The sequence below is a fragment of the Festucalex cinctus genome, chromosome 4 (assembly GCF_051991245.1).
Source record: "Festucalex cinctus isolate MCC-2025b chromosome 4, RoL_Fcin_1.0, whole genome shotgun sequence".
NCBI lineage: Eukaryota > Metazoa > Chordata > Actinopteri > Syngnathiformes > Syngnathidae > Festucalex > Festucalex cinctus.
In genome coordinates, this window is record NC_135414.1 from 29,055,884 (window position 1) to 29,071,807 (window position 15,924).

Sequence of the window (15,924 nt, forward strand, 5' to 3'; positions counted from 1 at the left end):
ACAAGTAACATGCCGATACCATTAATTCCAACACTAATATAGGATTTTGGATGCAGAATCTTGTGTCTTGCTGGTGCACGACATTCACTCATATGTGACATGATCACTGCATGCCGATCTAAGATATTCTATTGGCCCTTGAATGCTCTGAACCAATGGCAGGACAGCTTTTTCATGTTGAGGAAAAAAAACCTTAAGTATCGGTATGGTATCGGTATCGGCCGATACTGCAAAGCTGGGTATCGGGAGCCAAAAAACGGTATCGGAACAACACTAGTTTGAATTAGTTAACATTGCCTGCTGTAATAACTGAATGAATGAGAGTCCTTTGTACATGATCCATTCTCTAGTCATACTGGCCAGTGGAAATACCAGAACGACAACTCTCATGGGTGTAGAACTGCAACCCTGGACAAGAAAATAGCAATAAAGACGCCCGTACAGTGTGGGGGGTCGTTATTGGGGTGGCTGAGTTACATTCTAGGGTTGCCACAGCCACCCCAGGCCACACCCCCTGGCTCTGTTCCTGGAAGTGAGGCTGACTGTACTCAGCCTCGCAAAAGGCAGACTTGCCCTTTGGCAAACAAAGACGCTACCTGGGGCCCTGAAATTTCAAAACATGAAGTTGGGAGTACATTTTTGTCCAGGCCTGGCCCTGTATCATGAGTAATGTATTTTTTTTTTGGAATGTATTATTACTTTTCTTTCATGAACAGAGGAGTAGCCTACCAATAATTTTGTCCACATGTGTAAATCTTACCATAAAAAGTTCTCAAAATTTGACTACCAGTTGAAGCAGTATCTAAGTACTGTAGTACAGGAAAACCAACATCCTAAACAAAAGATCTGTTTTATGGTAAAGTTAGAATATGTATTTGGAAGGGAATGCAAATGAATCGGAACAATGAGTGATTGAGTCTGTTTTCATTGCATCCACCATTCCACGTATTACCTTATCAACAGTGTGTTATTTGCTGCTGCTGCTGCCCCTTAAGCCCCACGGGGGTCCGCTAAGGACACCGCTAATGGCGTGGCGGGGACCTTTTCATTAGCGCCACATCTCATAAGCCCTAATGATAATAACAATTCCGGCGGGTGGCCGCGCTGCTGTATGAAGGTAATTTCTGCCGCAACGGGAAATGTCTCGGCTGGGGACCGAATTACTTCCCCCTTACCACCTCACCACCACCACCACCACGCGTGGTTACTAATGCGGGTTTGCGTGTCTTCCTACAGGCGTACCGCTTCCTTGCCGTCAACAACAAGCTGGGCCTGAGTGGGCGTCCGGATCGACCCGTGGGCTGCATCGGGACCTCGAAGGTATACACGTGCAAACACATGCTCCGCTTGTACTTTATCAGCCGCCTCCCACACGTCAAAGTGTCGACAAGCGCTCGGAGGCTGCGACTGAGTGGATCCAGGCGGCCCGCAACGTTAATGCATTTCAAGTGTCAACGTCGGTGCATGATGAATTCATTTCGTTTCAACGAATACGACATGTAGAAGGCAACTCGAATGTGCTTCACAAAATGAAAGACACATCACCGAAAAGCATTTACACGTCTTGGCTTCAGAGTGGTAAATACCCACTTAGATGGGCATGTGCGGATGAAAATATAACAAATGTATAATCTGTTTAATACGTTAATTAACTCTTTTACTGCCACACGTTATCAAAAAACAACCCCCAATGCAAGCGGATTTCGAGCATTTTAACTCATTTTTCGAAGCAAACAGAATATTGTGATCTTTTACTACATATACAACATGGGTACCACATGAAAGATCGTATTCCATTCTTTCATTAGAACAAAAGGATGTGTCTACCTTATTCCGTTCTTTAGTAATCACCATTTGAAAATAGGTCATTTGAGTGAAAATTGAAAATAAAAAGACACATTTTCTCCACAACAGTGACTTTGATACGAATATTTTTTGTTTAGTGACGCTCCGTCAAATTAGGTTTAATGTTACAAAGGCTTTGATGATTCACGTCAGCCTTGAAAACGTATTTCATCAGATTGAGTCATTTTTCATTGTAATTCGCAGCTCTAGTTAGGGCCCGAGCAGCTACCGCTGCCATCTGCTGACAATAGTTAGTGGGTGTTTTTGATTTCACAACTCATTGACCCGGCTGCGCTGCACTTGGACGTTGCACTGACCATTGATACATAAAAAAAAAAAAAAAAAGTCGTTGACGTCACTTAACATTTATGGCGGCATACATTGTGATTTTACTAAACGTTATTAAACGTTTTTGGCGGTCAAAGAGTTAAAATTATCATATAATAAAATATTGTTCTCCAATAAGGTCAGCATTATAATTATAATTTTTTTGTGGTGGTAAAAATTGAGAATGTTGTTGTTCAGTGGTTTTATATTGTTGTGATTTATTTGGAGAACATTGGTAAAACATACTATACGTATAAAGTTTTTAAAAATATATTCATTAAAGTGTTCATTTATGAGTTTAAGACAAGTATTAACTTCCAAAAAGAAGATGAAAGACATTTCCCTCCAAGGCAACACAGTTGGATTTGGAAAATGAAGTTGTTATTTCAGAGTTAAAAATGTTGTTACAAGAACAAAGTAAAATATGATTTTTTTTTTTTTTTTTTTTTTTTTTTTTTTTTTTTTTTTTTTTTTTTTTAACCCCTCTGAATGCACAATTGACTTTTCAACCGTTTTCCCCCATACAATATTAGTGCCGTATTTTTTTAGGGATAAGATAAAGATTTTTTTTTTAGTTAAAAATGTAGGTTCTTTTTCTGAAAAAAAAAAAAAGTTGGAATATTAGGAACCTTTTCGTCATATTTGTTCTTAGATGGAAAGTCATACTTTATTAAGAGTGAATTTCACCAGAGGGCTCGATAGCTGTTCTGAGATGTTCGCAGCTCTCTTTGTTTTTGACAGTCAGAAGAGTAACTTCCAGAACTGGAGGCGGCCTGAAGTTGGGCGCTGATAGCTGCCTCAGAATTTTACATATTTATTCCACAAGGTTAAGACACTTTTATGCACAACTTGTCTGTGTGCACACATTTCCGCTGATGTCGTTTCTGCCTGAAAATGAGGCTAGAACAGCTTTATTTCTGGTGAAGACCACTATGCCCGCTGCCCGACCAGTGAATCAGGACCCCGGCCACAACCACCACCAACAAAGACAATGTTATCATGGAACATTTATGGAGGGAGGATGGCTGCCTGCCAGAGGGCATTCGCATCATCACTTTGTGTACATATGCATGCGTGTGTTTTGTTGTGTGGGCGTGAACGTGTCATCCCACTGGTTTGCTCTACCGTAACACTGACGGCTGGTTTTATATGTGGCCCACGATAATGTACACGTGTGCATCCGTCTTATTACGTGTTGCAGATTTACCGCATCCTGGGCAAGACGGTGGTGTGCTACCCGATTGTGTTTGATCTGAGCGACTTTTACCTCTCTCAGGATGTTATGCTGCTGATTGACGACATTAAGGTACGCGCGCGCACACACCGCTGATCATAAAAACGGCCTTCGCGGCTACGAATGAAGGTCAACATGGTCAAAATGCCTTTATTCGATTGACAGGCTGGCCATAAAACTGTTACGATCGCACTAGGAATAAAAATAAACAATGCGCAAATGAGGTGTTATAAAGGCGCACATCAAATCGTCAAATAACCTGATGATAATGTATATCTATGTAGATTAACAACTAATAGTAGAACGCTGACAAAGATAACGTGGCGGCTTCGTTGTCATTCGTCGAGTTCTCGGACATGATCTGATTTCCAAACCTTCTTTCTTGGACTCTCAGCATTTAAAACCAAATCCTATGTTCTTTCAACGATAGCAAGTTTTTAATCATTTATTTTTATGGGAAAACCAAAATATTTTGGAGAACTTGTGCTATTTTAAAAAAAGGACCTACTCTTTCAGACAAGAGGGACAGGGAAAAAAAAAATCTGAAAAAAAATACAGGAATAAAGTAAGAGTCCTCAAAGAATATCAAAATTTAGTTGTGTAATTTTTCAGAGAGAAAGGGCAAAATTATGGAAGCAATACTGAAAAGTTGTAAATCAGATAACTACAATAAAAAAAGTTTTCAAGAAAAATAAATGCATTTGCAAAAAAAAGTATTTTCTGCAAAAAGTATTTTTTATTTATTTTTTTATTTTTTTATAAAAAGCAATATTTTTGAGACAAAAAGGGATCATATTAAAACAGTCAGATTTATTTAGAAAAAAAAAGTTTAATATATAGTCTCAAATATATTTAATATATAGTCACAGAAAACAGACTTATGGCAAAAAAAAAAAAAAAAAAAAAAGTATTTTTTTTAGGAAAAAACAAAAAACAATTGTGTGAGACTTAGGTCAAATACCATCAATTTAAAAAGTAATAATAATATGAAAATATATATTTTAATTGTGTGTGCTTGTCTTGTTTATTGTTTACTCGCTCATTCTGAGAAAATGATGAAATGTTCTTCCAAATATTATGTCACGTTGCAGAATGCCCTCCAGTTCATCAAGCAGTGTTGGAAGATGCAGGGACGACCTCTCTTCTTGGTGCTCATCCACGAGGATAATATCAAGTAAAAAAAAAAAATATATATATATATATATATATATCATCCACAATCTCCTAGAATGGTTTCCACTTTCTTGCAAAAAAAGGACATCTAATGGCTGACGAAAATAACTTTAGACCGCTTCACGTCATCTAAAGATGCCATATGAATGTTTTTTTTGGTTTTGTTTTTTTTAATTTCTCGATGCACGCTTGATGCTTGACTTTTCGAGTCATATTTTTGTGACAAAAATGTCTCTAATATATGCGGAAAAAAGCTGTAATATTGCGAGAATGAAGTATGGTAATATTTCTTATTAGATTAGAAAGGTCGTAATATGACGATAGAAGTAAAAATGGTAATATAAGGAGAAGGATTTTTTTTTGATGGTAAGAAGTGTTGAGCAAGAGAGAGAGAGAGAAAAACAAAAACATCAGAATCGTTTATTGCTGATTATTTATTGCGCAGATGCAAATATGGTTTGTTTTTGACGCTGCAATGGTTCGTCTTGTGTGTTCAGGGGCAGTCGCTTCAATCCGGTGTTGGACATGCTGGCGTCCTTCAAGAAGGGTCACATCGGAGGGGTCAAAGTTCACGTGGACAGGCTTCAGGTTTGTGCGTTGTCTCCAGGATGTGTTGATGATGAGGATGAGGAGGTTACCAGCCAAAACACATTTTTATAGGTTGTAATTTTTATTTTTATTTTTTTCAGATAAAAAGTAGTATGTTTATGATGAGAAATAGCTGCAATGTTACAAGAATATAACTCTGCTTTTGTATGGATAAAAAGTTATGAGAATAGTCATATTTTTTCAATATAAAAATGTGTTTTGGTTTGGTTTTAAGTCTATTTTCAGAAAAAAATATATACAAATAAGAGAATAAAATGATATATTTTGGTATAAAACATCGTTACTTCAGAGAACAAAAGTGGCAATATTAAGTGGATAAAGGTGAAATTGATATTGATGTCAAGCGTGTGCCACCCAGACGCTGATCTCTGGTGCCGTGGTGGAACAATTGGACTTCCTGCGTGTCAACGAGGCCGAGTAAGAACCATGACTACCCGACCACTATTTTTAGATGCACCCTATTTATGCGTACATTTCTTTTGTGGTATTAAAAAAAAAAAAAAAAAAAAACAGGATCCCGGAGTTCAAGAGCTTCGAGGAACTGGAACTTCCCAAACACTCCAAAGTCAAGCGACAGACGAGCACGCCCAACGCCTCCAATTTGGAACAACAGCCCGAGATCAGCATGGACGAGTGGATGCACAAGCCCACCGACGAGATCCTCCACAAGTTCCATGTTAGTCCGCACCCCTGCCAACACCTGAACGACCTAAAATGCACAAATTGCGTCACTATTTGTGTTATTAAAAGGAAAATCAAGTCACTAAACACAGATTTTGTGGAATATGAATGAAGCAGCAAAATTCACCTGTTTTTATATCGGGGGCGGCCATTTTGCCACTTGCTGTCGACTGAAAATGACATTAGAGTCCCACATGGCTCAGCTTGGTAAAGTCACATGACCAAACCCGGAAAAGAGGTGCCCACAAATCTGGTATTAATCCGAATGCCATGTTTAGAGTAGTGGGGCCGCATAAAACGTTATTGTAAAGGTAATTTTGTTGTTATATTTGAGACCGGTAATACGTTACGGTCGTCCCTTATGGTAAGATTTCTCTTCTGACTCTTTCTGCTTTCAATTTGTGATTTGTGTATACAGTACAGTATGTCCACCAGATACTTTTTCCCCTGTTCGCACTTGCAGCAATATTTTATATCTTTTAGTTTTTTCCACAATGAGGCCTTGTTACCAAAATAAAACGGTCAAATTCTTTAAAAAAAAAAAAAAAAGTCCAATTGTAATATTACGAGATTAAGGTAATTTTTTGTAGTTATATCTATTTTTGAGAGGTGGAAAAATTCCGAATATTTTGAGATTTTTTTTTTTCGCCATCAAAAGTGGTGTCATCAGGAAAACAAAGCGCAAGTTTGCTAGCTAGCGAGTTAGTCTGCTTTCACCTCATTAACCATCATTCAAAAAAAAAAACGTTTTTTGAAAACTTCTTAATTTTACAAGCATTGTCACATTTTTTTCAGACATAAAACATAGGTTAGGTTTTTTTTTAAGAGATAAAAATTCATTTTACACGTTATCGGGATTCTTATAATCATAATCATATGTTTTTGCTACCTTGACACCAAAATGATGCTCAATGATGTTAAGTGGTACTAGTAAAATAATTGTTGTTGGATAATGGTATACTGTATATGTAGTAAGATATTTTTTTTTTCTCTTCCAAGTCCACATTTCCGCATTTTTCCAATAATTAAGAGAATAATTAAGAATTTTAGCCTGAAGCAGTCGTAAAAGGCTGACTCATTTCAAATGGAGAAAAATACCGTACGATTATCTCACATTTTTACATTGGCATAATTGATCGTATTGGAAACCCGTGTAACAGTACCTAATGAAGTGTCCTGTGCAAGTGGAAGCAAAAGCAGAAAGTTGAGAGTGACTTTGTTGCCGCCGTGCATGAGAATGCCTTGTTTATCTCCCCCCATTTCATGCATATTCCTCATTTAATTCCCATGGAAATGAGGCGATACGCGCTATTATGCATTATTGTCATGCGAGGCACCGAGTCGCCTCATTACAATTTCATGGCAGCGTTTCACGAGTGGCTGGAAACGTGCGTGTTGTTTTTGCTTTTTTTTTTTTTTTTTTTTTTTTTTTTGTATTCTTGTATCCACAATATGGATTAACTGCGTCTTGTGTTTGTCACCATCCAGGATTGCGACTGCTTGGCCAGCCAGGCTCAACTTGCCGGAATCCTGCTGAGGAGGGAAGGATCGCACTTCCTCACCAAGGACGGTAAGATGGAACAGATTGTGAATGCCAGCATCGGAATTTTTTTTCTCTTTTATTATTATTATTATTATTATTATTAATGATAATAATAATACATTATTATTATTATTATTATTATTATTATTATTATTATTATTATTATTATTATTATTATTATTATTATTATTATTGTTATTATTGTTATTATATTAACTCTTTGGCCGCCAAGAACGTCAACTACTTTTATTTATTTATTTATTTTAATATATCAGTGGTCAGTGCAACATCCAAGTGCAGCGCAGCCGGGTCAATGAGTTGTGAACTCAAAAACACACACTAACTATGGCCAGCAGATGGCAGCATTGTATCTCTTTTCAATGGGCTGCCGGTGTATGGAATTACTCAACTCAACTCAGGTTTATTTAACCTCGCAGCGGTAGCCGCTCGGGCCCTAACTAGAGCTGCGAATTACAATGAAACATGACGCAATCTGAGGAAATAGAACGTTTTCAAGGCTGACGTGAATGATCAAAGCCTTTGTAACATTAAACCTAATTTGACGGAACGTCACTAAAAAAATATGAGTGTCAAAGTCACTGTTGTGGAAAAAAAATGTATCTTTTTCTTTAAAATTTTCGCTCAATGTCACTCAAATGACCTATTTCGAAAAGGTGATTACTAAAGAACGGAATAAGATAGAAACATACTTTTTTTTTTCTAATGAAAGAATGCGATCTTTCATGTGGTACCCATGTTGTATATGTAGTAAAAGAACACACTATTCTGTTTGCTTCGAAAAATGAGTTAAAATGCTCGAAATTTGATAACGTGTGGCAGTAAAAGAGTTAATAACAATAATTATATTATTATTAATTTATTTATTTTATTATTTTTTTCTATTTCATATATTATAACTGCAGTCTGTTGTGATGTATATTATGAGAGTCATATTTTACAAGATTTTTTTCCCCAAATATATGAGGTAGGCGTTTATTCTTTTCCCGTCAATGGACGACGGCTTGTTGTACTTGCAGAGAACCTGATGGAAGAGCTGGAGAGGATCTACCGACAAGCTGGCAGCCGCAAACTTTGGTCTGACGTTGGCACACGCACACACACAAGCACAAACACGCCTCCAAAAACCCGCACGCGCACGCACACACGTTGTAACGGTTTGTTGTGTTCAACGACGCGCAGGATGGCGGTGCGCGACGCCGCCGCTTTCACCAAGAAGCTGGCCAGCTCTATCGCGCCTCACATAACGTCCATACTCGTGAAGGGCAAGCAGGTAACGAACGGGTCCCGCCGGAAGAGGCGGAAGTCTGCATGCTAGCCGTTAGTGGCTCGCTTAGCGCCGCGCTTGCTAACAAGCTAGGTTCAAAACAGCCGTCGAGACGAATCCTTTGTTGCGAGAGTAAACGTCATGCCCGTGTGCGAGCTTGCTTGCTAGCTGGTTAGCTTGCTTTCATGTCATCGAACATCACGCGGCGAACCTTGTTGGCTGTAACACTCCAACGACAAGACTTTTGGAATATGTACAGGGGAACCTCTAAAGTCAATCCGTCCTCATCCCCCACGGTTGTGCAGTACTTTTGACACTGTTGACAGAGTTCTTGTGAGCATTAAGAATGTTAACTTAGACCAGTGCGAAGTAACCTGCAAGGGATTCGGTGAGTTCGTCTCAAGAGTTCGGCACATCTGACTCAAATCCCTTCAAACTAAATACAAGGTGTTCCAAAATGGTTGCCCATTCTAAATATCTCGGAAACTACTTGATGGATCTTAATGAAACTAAATACACTTTATGTTGACGGTCATAAGTTTTATTGGTTAAATTTACAAAGAAAAGTACAAATATTTGTTGGTTCTATGACAGATTTTCATAAATGTTCAACACCAAGTGGCAGGTTATAATTTGGAATTACAGCCCAAGTGCTTTTTAGGAAGTTCAGAACGTGTTTTGTATAAGCTCGATGTTACGCACAAAAACTTGAAACGTTTCTACACAAGTTGTGAAACTTTGAGGCCATTCCAACGAAAATTGTCAAAATTATTGGCCTACGAAATGGCGTCAAACATTTTGGAGCGCCCTGTATGTCGAGCAAAAACGAAGTGGTCAGACAAATATTTGCTATATGACTAACAGCGACCTGTAAAATGGAACGTATGGTGTTCCACAGGGTTCAGTTCTGGGGCCTCTGCTGGTTTCATTGGATCTGCTGCCCCTGGTGGCTGTTTTGAAGTGCTCTATAAATATAGAGTTGAGTTGAATGATGGGAGTCAGCATCCAAACTGCACGATTTGCAATACCAAGTTGAGCAATTGTCGCCCATTAGAGGAACACTTCCTTGAGCTGCATGGAGATGGCGAATACAAGAACACAACAAATTCAAGGCTCCTCTATGTTCATTTTGTTCACCAGTAAACCATATACCTTTCTTTGGGGGGAAAAAAATGGAAAAGATTTGAAAGCAACGTCATAATCCCGTATTACAGCATGGATATATTTAGTCATCTATGGTTTCTGGTTGGAATAGGTCAAGAGACGTTTGTCCACGGTGACACTGTCAACACAGACGTTGATATAGGAGAACACAGATGTAAGCACCTATAGGTACTGTCACTGCGCCACAACTTAGACCTGCTTTTAGCTGGTCTCGGTAAGAGACCGTTTTAAACTATAAATAGATAAATGTTGGTAGACTTTACTCAGCAAAGGAGGAGTATTTCCAAGTAAATTTTCTCATTTGAGGAGATCACTTTCATGCGTCCTTTATTTCTCATTATTACCTCAGCTTGAAATGTCCGGATTCCTTTCCCATCATATGAGTTTGACCTCCTTTGAGTTTCTGCTGTACATCATATTCAATCAATTCAAAATCGTACTGACCTGACTCACTCTAGACCCAACCCCAGTAGATGTATGCATCAATATGGGTGTGTGTGCTTGAGTATCATAGTGTGTTGTAGTCTGACTGACAGCGACAACTTCCCCCTGTATACGGTTTGTATTAATTGGCTGAAGGCGTATTTGCACACACAGCAGTGAGATTTGATTATGCCAAAGAGAGAAGGGCAGGAGAAAGCCCCCAGGCTGTTGTTTTTCTTTCTTTTCTTTTTTTTTCTTTCTCTAGCCCCGCTTGGAAATGGTATCAGCGCTTCGGGTTCAATTTACTTTCTCATTTCCCTAACATTGGCCAGCAAGTGAAGCTTGAAATAGGTTGGCCAACAAAGTGTCGGCGGAGTGACACCACATCATGCCTCATAAACGCCGCGGCGCCGTTGCTTTTTATTCATCTGCGCGCTTTTTGTGTTCCCGCGCCGAATGCCGACACACAAACGCACGCGCGCGCGCACGCTCATCATTCATCCTGGCTTATTATTGAAATGATTTAATTTCTTCTGTGGAGGATGGCTTGGGCTCCACCGGTTGCCAGGGGCAACGTGTGCTGCTTTTCACCCTCAGGCAGGCAAGAGGAGGCACACTGAAAGACCAATTTAACAAATATAATGAGTGAACATTAAAATATCAAGTGTAAGCTAGTGATCTGCTTTTCATGAATAATTGGAGAAGGCCGGTTCGGTTGACTGCGTTGTTGATGTTTTGACGTTTGTCTTTAGTTTGATTTTCAATTTTTATGAGATAAATAAAGAGACCGGACAAAATTTTTCATCATGTGTTAAAATTGGCTTTAGCACAGGGCTTTTGTTAATGTGCTGCCCCCTGTTGGTTTGGAGTGTGATGTTTGTCGGTGCTAAGTTGAAGATTAATTTTTCCCGGCATCTCGGAGCGACCTCAAACACGGCAAATTGTTCGGACCTCACAGTTAATGCGACAGTGGGGAGCTGTGTTTGTCTGTCTGACGTCCAATGTCTTTTCGCCCACTAGGTCCGTTGTCCGTCTTGCCGCCAGTCTGTTAACTAAGCTGGTGGACAGCCTTGCTCCCAGTATTACTAGTGTTTTAGTGCATGGCAAGCAGGTAAGTGGACACACGGGCACCAGGGAGACACTAGGGGGGGACAAGTTGGATTTTTATGACTAAAAGTAAATAATAATAATAATAATTCTAAATTTTTATCTATTTGTTTAATTAATTTATTTATTTAGTTTATTTTATTTATTTTTATTTTTCAGACATTAACAAAGCACACAATAGGTGTCATGTTCCACAAAAAAAAAAGACAGAAAAAAACAAAATAGGAAGATAAAGTCCAATTCTGCCTGAAAGGAAGTGAGAAGAAGAAGAAACGTATTTAATCCCACCCACATCTACCATTCATCATGTCAAGCTACTCTGCTACTAACTTTTTAGACTCAAAATTAAACAAGTACCCAGAGAGCAATGAATATTAAATAACCAAGGGAAAAAAAATAATTAATAAAATTTTAGCATGGTGGCATTCCCATAAGAGACAATAAGTATTACGATTGTTACAACACAAATACACAAATTTAATTTAATTTATTTAATTATGTTTGCTTTTTTATTTATTGTATTATTATTTTTGTGATTTAATTTAAATAAAAAAAAAAATGTATCTTTCTCTGAGACCTGCCATACATTTAGAGTAGGGCTATATTCTCTCTTCCAGAAAAACACAGTTGTGCACTTTTTCCCTTTTACGCACATGGAATGTGGCCCTAAGTCAGCCATTCTATATTTTATTTCTTAAATACAGAATTGGTTGACAACGCATCAGAAGTGATGATGACAACCACTGCATATCCACATAACTGCTTATAATGCTGTGCCAAAATACTTTTTTGTTTTGTTTTTTGTGTGTGTTTTAATTATTGTTTTTTTTATATACAGCATTTTTTTAATTTAATTTTATTTTTTTAATTTATTCATTTTAATTTTGTTATGTTTGAATTTCGTTCTAATTCACTATATTGTTTCCGTTTACTTTGTTTTAATTTTTTTTAACCTGTTATTTTATTTATTCAATTTTTGTATTTTTGTCTGACTTTTACTGTCACAATTCCCCCCCCCTCCGTGTGGCCTAAATACCACAACAATGACTGTTTTTCTCTCTGATTATCGTATTGTTCATTTTAATGTTCACTGAGGAAAAAATATATATATAAGTAAAATCACGTTGGACCTCCCCGTGCCGCTTCCTCTTGCGGGAACGTCTGGTCACCTCATTTGCGCCTTCCATCGCGTCATCGCCGTGTACGTGCCCGCCGATCCTCTCATGACCCCGTTGAGTGAGTCCGCCGTGACCATCGTCTGGCCTCACAAGTGTTTCTTGCAGATTAGCCTCCTCCTTTCGAGAGCCTCGCTTATCTAGCCTCGTTTTTCTTCTTCTTTTTTTTTTCCTTCATACCCGTGTGAGCACTTTTAGCCTTTCATTATGCTCAAGTAGCTCAAGGTGTGCATCTGCATATAGATTGCCTCAATACACAAGCTACTTGCAAATTTGGCGCTCTCTTCTCTTATAGTTCTGATCGGTACTCCGGCAATAGAATTTCGATATTCAGTGTTAATAGAAAAACTTCCTGAAGTCTCTCCTGCTGGTCCAAAATGTTAATTGCATGACGCAAGTGGTCCAAAATGCTGCTCCCTTAGCACCAGCTAGAACTCCAGTAAAAGTTTGACAAGACCAAATTTGCTATTCGATATTCTTTATCCAGCTGGTCTAAAATGCTGCTACTTAACTCATTTGCTCCCAATAACGTGCAAATACGTTTTTTGTTTTGTTTGTTTTTTTATGTTTTAAGTGTCCCGAAGACGTATTTATACGTTTTTTTTGTGTTTTTTGTTTTTTTGTTTTTTTTATGCTAGAGCAAACATAAGACTTTGATGCAGCCTCTCAACTGAAAAGAACGGTTGCAGAAATGGTAGTAATTACACAAACGGCCAGCAGGTGGCAGCAGAGCAAAGGAGATCAACCAGGGCCATGTAGAAAAAAAGCTCAATTACTTACAATTTTAAATAGATTTGTGAAAACTGATGAAACTTGGGCTCTCTTCTAATGCTAATTGCTGCAAAACGAATACAGATAGAAACATACTTTTTTTTTTTTTTGCTTCTGTGAAAATGGCGGCGAGTGAATGAGTTAATATAACATATTAATGCAGATCATTGACGAGCAAATGCATTGTTGAGAAGAAGCACCGGAGACTAGCTAGGTTGACTAACTACTATAACTTTGTTCTTTTAAGCTAACTATTTTCGGTACTCAGTTAGCAGCATTTTGGACCAGCTATGGAATCATTGGAAATTGTGTTAAATAGAATTCATTCATTCGCATTCAAGAGAAATATGAAAGTAGTGCCGCATTTATGAGGACAGATGGCACTGGGGAAGATATATGATCCCTCAGATTGAAAGTGACTCAGATTCGTCCCCCACCCCCCTCCCGTCCCAACATCAAGCGACAAACTTATCTTGTAAAAGTCAATGGTAACGTTCCAGTGGTTAGGCCCGAGCCTCAGGTTACAATTTTAATTAAACATAAAAGCCCAAATTAGAGGAAAAATACTTGATTGTTAACAATGATTTGGTGACAGCTTGGTCCACCAATTGCTCAATCCCATCTGCACACCTGACTGCATTACGATCATTTCTTCTCAGGCAGGAGCATTTTTGGTTCAGCTGGAGAGTCTTTAGGGACTTGCTGTTAATGGAGAACATTAAAGGGCAAATGCAGTGCTGAAGAATTACGATCGCTCCTCCTAGTTTGAGTCGGTGCTTGGGCAGCACTATTTTTAGATCATCTGGAGAGTCCGGAAGGCAGTGGGTGTCCAAACTATCTGCCCGGGGGCTATTTGTGGCCCGCCCTTCATTTTATTTATTTATTTTTTCAGCAGCTCATGGCATTTATTAAAAATGACATCTGCCACTAATGTATGTGTTTTATAATAATAATAGATTTTATTTGTAACATTTATAAAATCTCAAAGTGCACAGCACAGGTAATAAAAGCAATAGAAGCAGACAGTAAATTAAAAACAGTTCATTACAAATCAGAGTAAAAAAAAATCAAGACTAAAAATCAAATAGAAATCAACCAGGAAAAGTTTTTTTTTTTTTTTTTTTTAGGGAAGATTTTAATCGCAACATTACTCTTCATAAGATCGCGAAGCAAAAACTGTATCATCCGCTTTTTGCTCTGTCAAGGTCCAAATTGTGAAAATATTACATCAACGACTCCCGAGTAACTGCTTGAAAAGTGGATATCTTATAACCGATTGCTCCTCTCGTGTTTTAGAATGTCGAGATGAGATTCAGCTGCTGTTAAGTGCCGGTGACTGATATTTTCTGTCATGTTACGGCGGCTCAACCATCCCAAAATGTTTATCTTAAATCTTACACTATTTGCCTTATAGAAAATTGTTCAGGTAGCATGACTGACTGATTTTTAGTGTGTTTGATAAATTAAAGTCAAAAAGTTCCAAAGTGGACCTTTGCATCATTTGATTTTTCTGTATGTGGCCCTCAGACGAAAAAGTTTGGACACCCCTGCTTTAGGGACTATATGCACAATGTGTGGAGTGTGGAAATAGCTGCTTGTACGTGGCATGAACAAAACACCCCCCCCCTCCCCCTCCACCCCCCCATGGGATATCTGTAGAACTTTCTAATTCTCTGTGGGTCCTTTTCCCAGGTGACCCTGGGCGTGTTCGGCCACGAGGAGGAGGTGATTTCCAACCCGCTGTCTCCCAGCGTGATCCAGGGCATCATCTACAGCAAGTGCTGCCCACCAGGGGGCGAGCGCGAGGCGGTCCTGCAGCAGGAGCTGGTCATCCACATCGGGTGGATCATCTCCAACAGCCCGGAGCTCTTCAGCGGCATGCTCAAGATCCGAGTCGGGTTGGTTCTATGAGCTCTTGTCTTTGTTCGAGTCGCTACTGGATCTCGTCTACTAAGTAGCAGCACCTTGGACCTCTTGAGTCCGAGCGCAAATTGTCGCGATGAGCTTGATCCTCATGCTTGGTGTCGTCAGGTGGATCGTCCAGGCGATGAAGCAGGAGTTGAGAATCCGTGCGGGGGACATGCCCCCCCAGGACATCTACCAGCTTTCTCCCAGCGATATCAAGCAGCTCCTGCTGGACGTGCTGCAGCCTCAGCACACGGGCAGGTACTCAAATGCGTTCCTTATCGCGAGCCTTATTGTGTAATCCGCTCCACTTTTAATTATTTCTAACGCGTCCACATCCATCTTCCGCTATCTGCCGCAACACTTCGGTGGGGATTTCATTAAAGTTTTTTTTTTTTTTTTTCTATTTATCTTATCTCATGGAATGCGCGTCAACTCGGGAAGACAATTTCCTCAGCTCGGCCTGGTCTCACCTTCCGCAGGTCCTGGCTCCACCGCCGCCAGATCGACGGCTCGCTGAATCGAACCCCTCTGGGGTTTTACGACCGGGTTTGGCAGATCCTGGAGAGGACCCCCAACGGGATTCTGGTCGGCGGGACGCACCTGCCGCAGGTACCTCCTGCAAGGGGATGTCTTTGTGGTGGAGTACTTGGGCCACAGGTTGATCGTTTCTTTCTTTCCG

At 39.4% G+C, this 15,924-nt stretch overlaps 1 protein-coding gene across 4 annotated transcripts in view; it reads left to right on the forward strand.

The window, feature by feature from the left end:
- phkb (phosphorylase kinase, beta) overlaps nucleotides 1-15,924 on the forward strand; it is a 61,645-nt gene that overhangs the window by 42,641 nt on the left and 3,080 nt on the right. For 2 of the 4 annotated variants that reach the window (XM_077520142.1, XM_077520141.1), the window contains 11 exons: nucleotides 1,237-1,320; nucleotides 3,374-3,478; nucleotides 4,498-4,580; nucleotides 5,077-5,167; nucleotides 5,547-5,605; nucleotides 5,702-5,864; nucleotides 7,358-7,439; nucleotides 8,450-8,703; nucleotides 15,030-15,235; nucleotides 15,369-15,503; nucleotides 15,725-15,854. In XM_077520142.1, coding sequence (XP_077376268.1) covers nucleotides 1,237-1,320; nucleotides 3,374-3,478; nucleotides 4,498-4,580; nucleotides 5,077-5,167; nucleotides 5,547-5,605; nucleotides 5,702-5,864; nucleotides 7,358-7,439; nucleotides 8,450-8,703; nucleotides 15,030-15,235; nucleotides 15,369-15,503; nucleotides 15,725-15,854 — 1,392 coding nt within the window. Of the gene's footprint in view, nucleotides 1-1,236; nucleotides 1,321-3,373; nucleotides 3,479-4,497; nucleotides 4,581-5,076; nucleotides 5,168-5,546; nucleotides 5,606-5,701; nucleotides 5,865-7,357; nucleotides 7,440-8,449; nucleotides 8,704-11,304; nucleotides 11,396-15,029; nucleotides 15,236-15,368; nucleotides 15,504-15,724; nucleotides 15,855-15,924 lie in introns of all 4 variants that reach the window. The other 2 variants (XM_077520144.1, XM_077520143.1) reach the window with 2 other exon arrangements.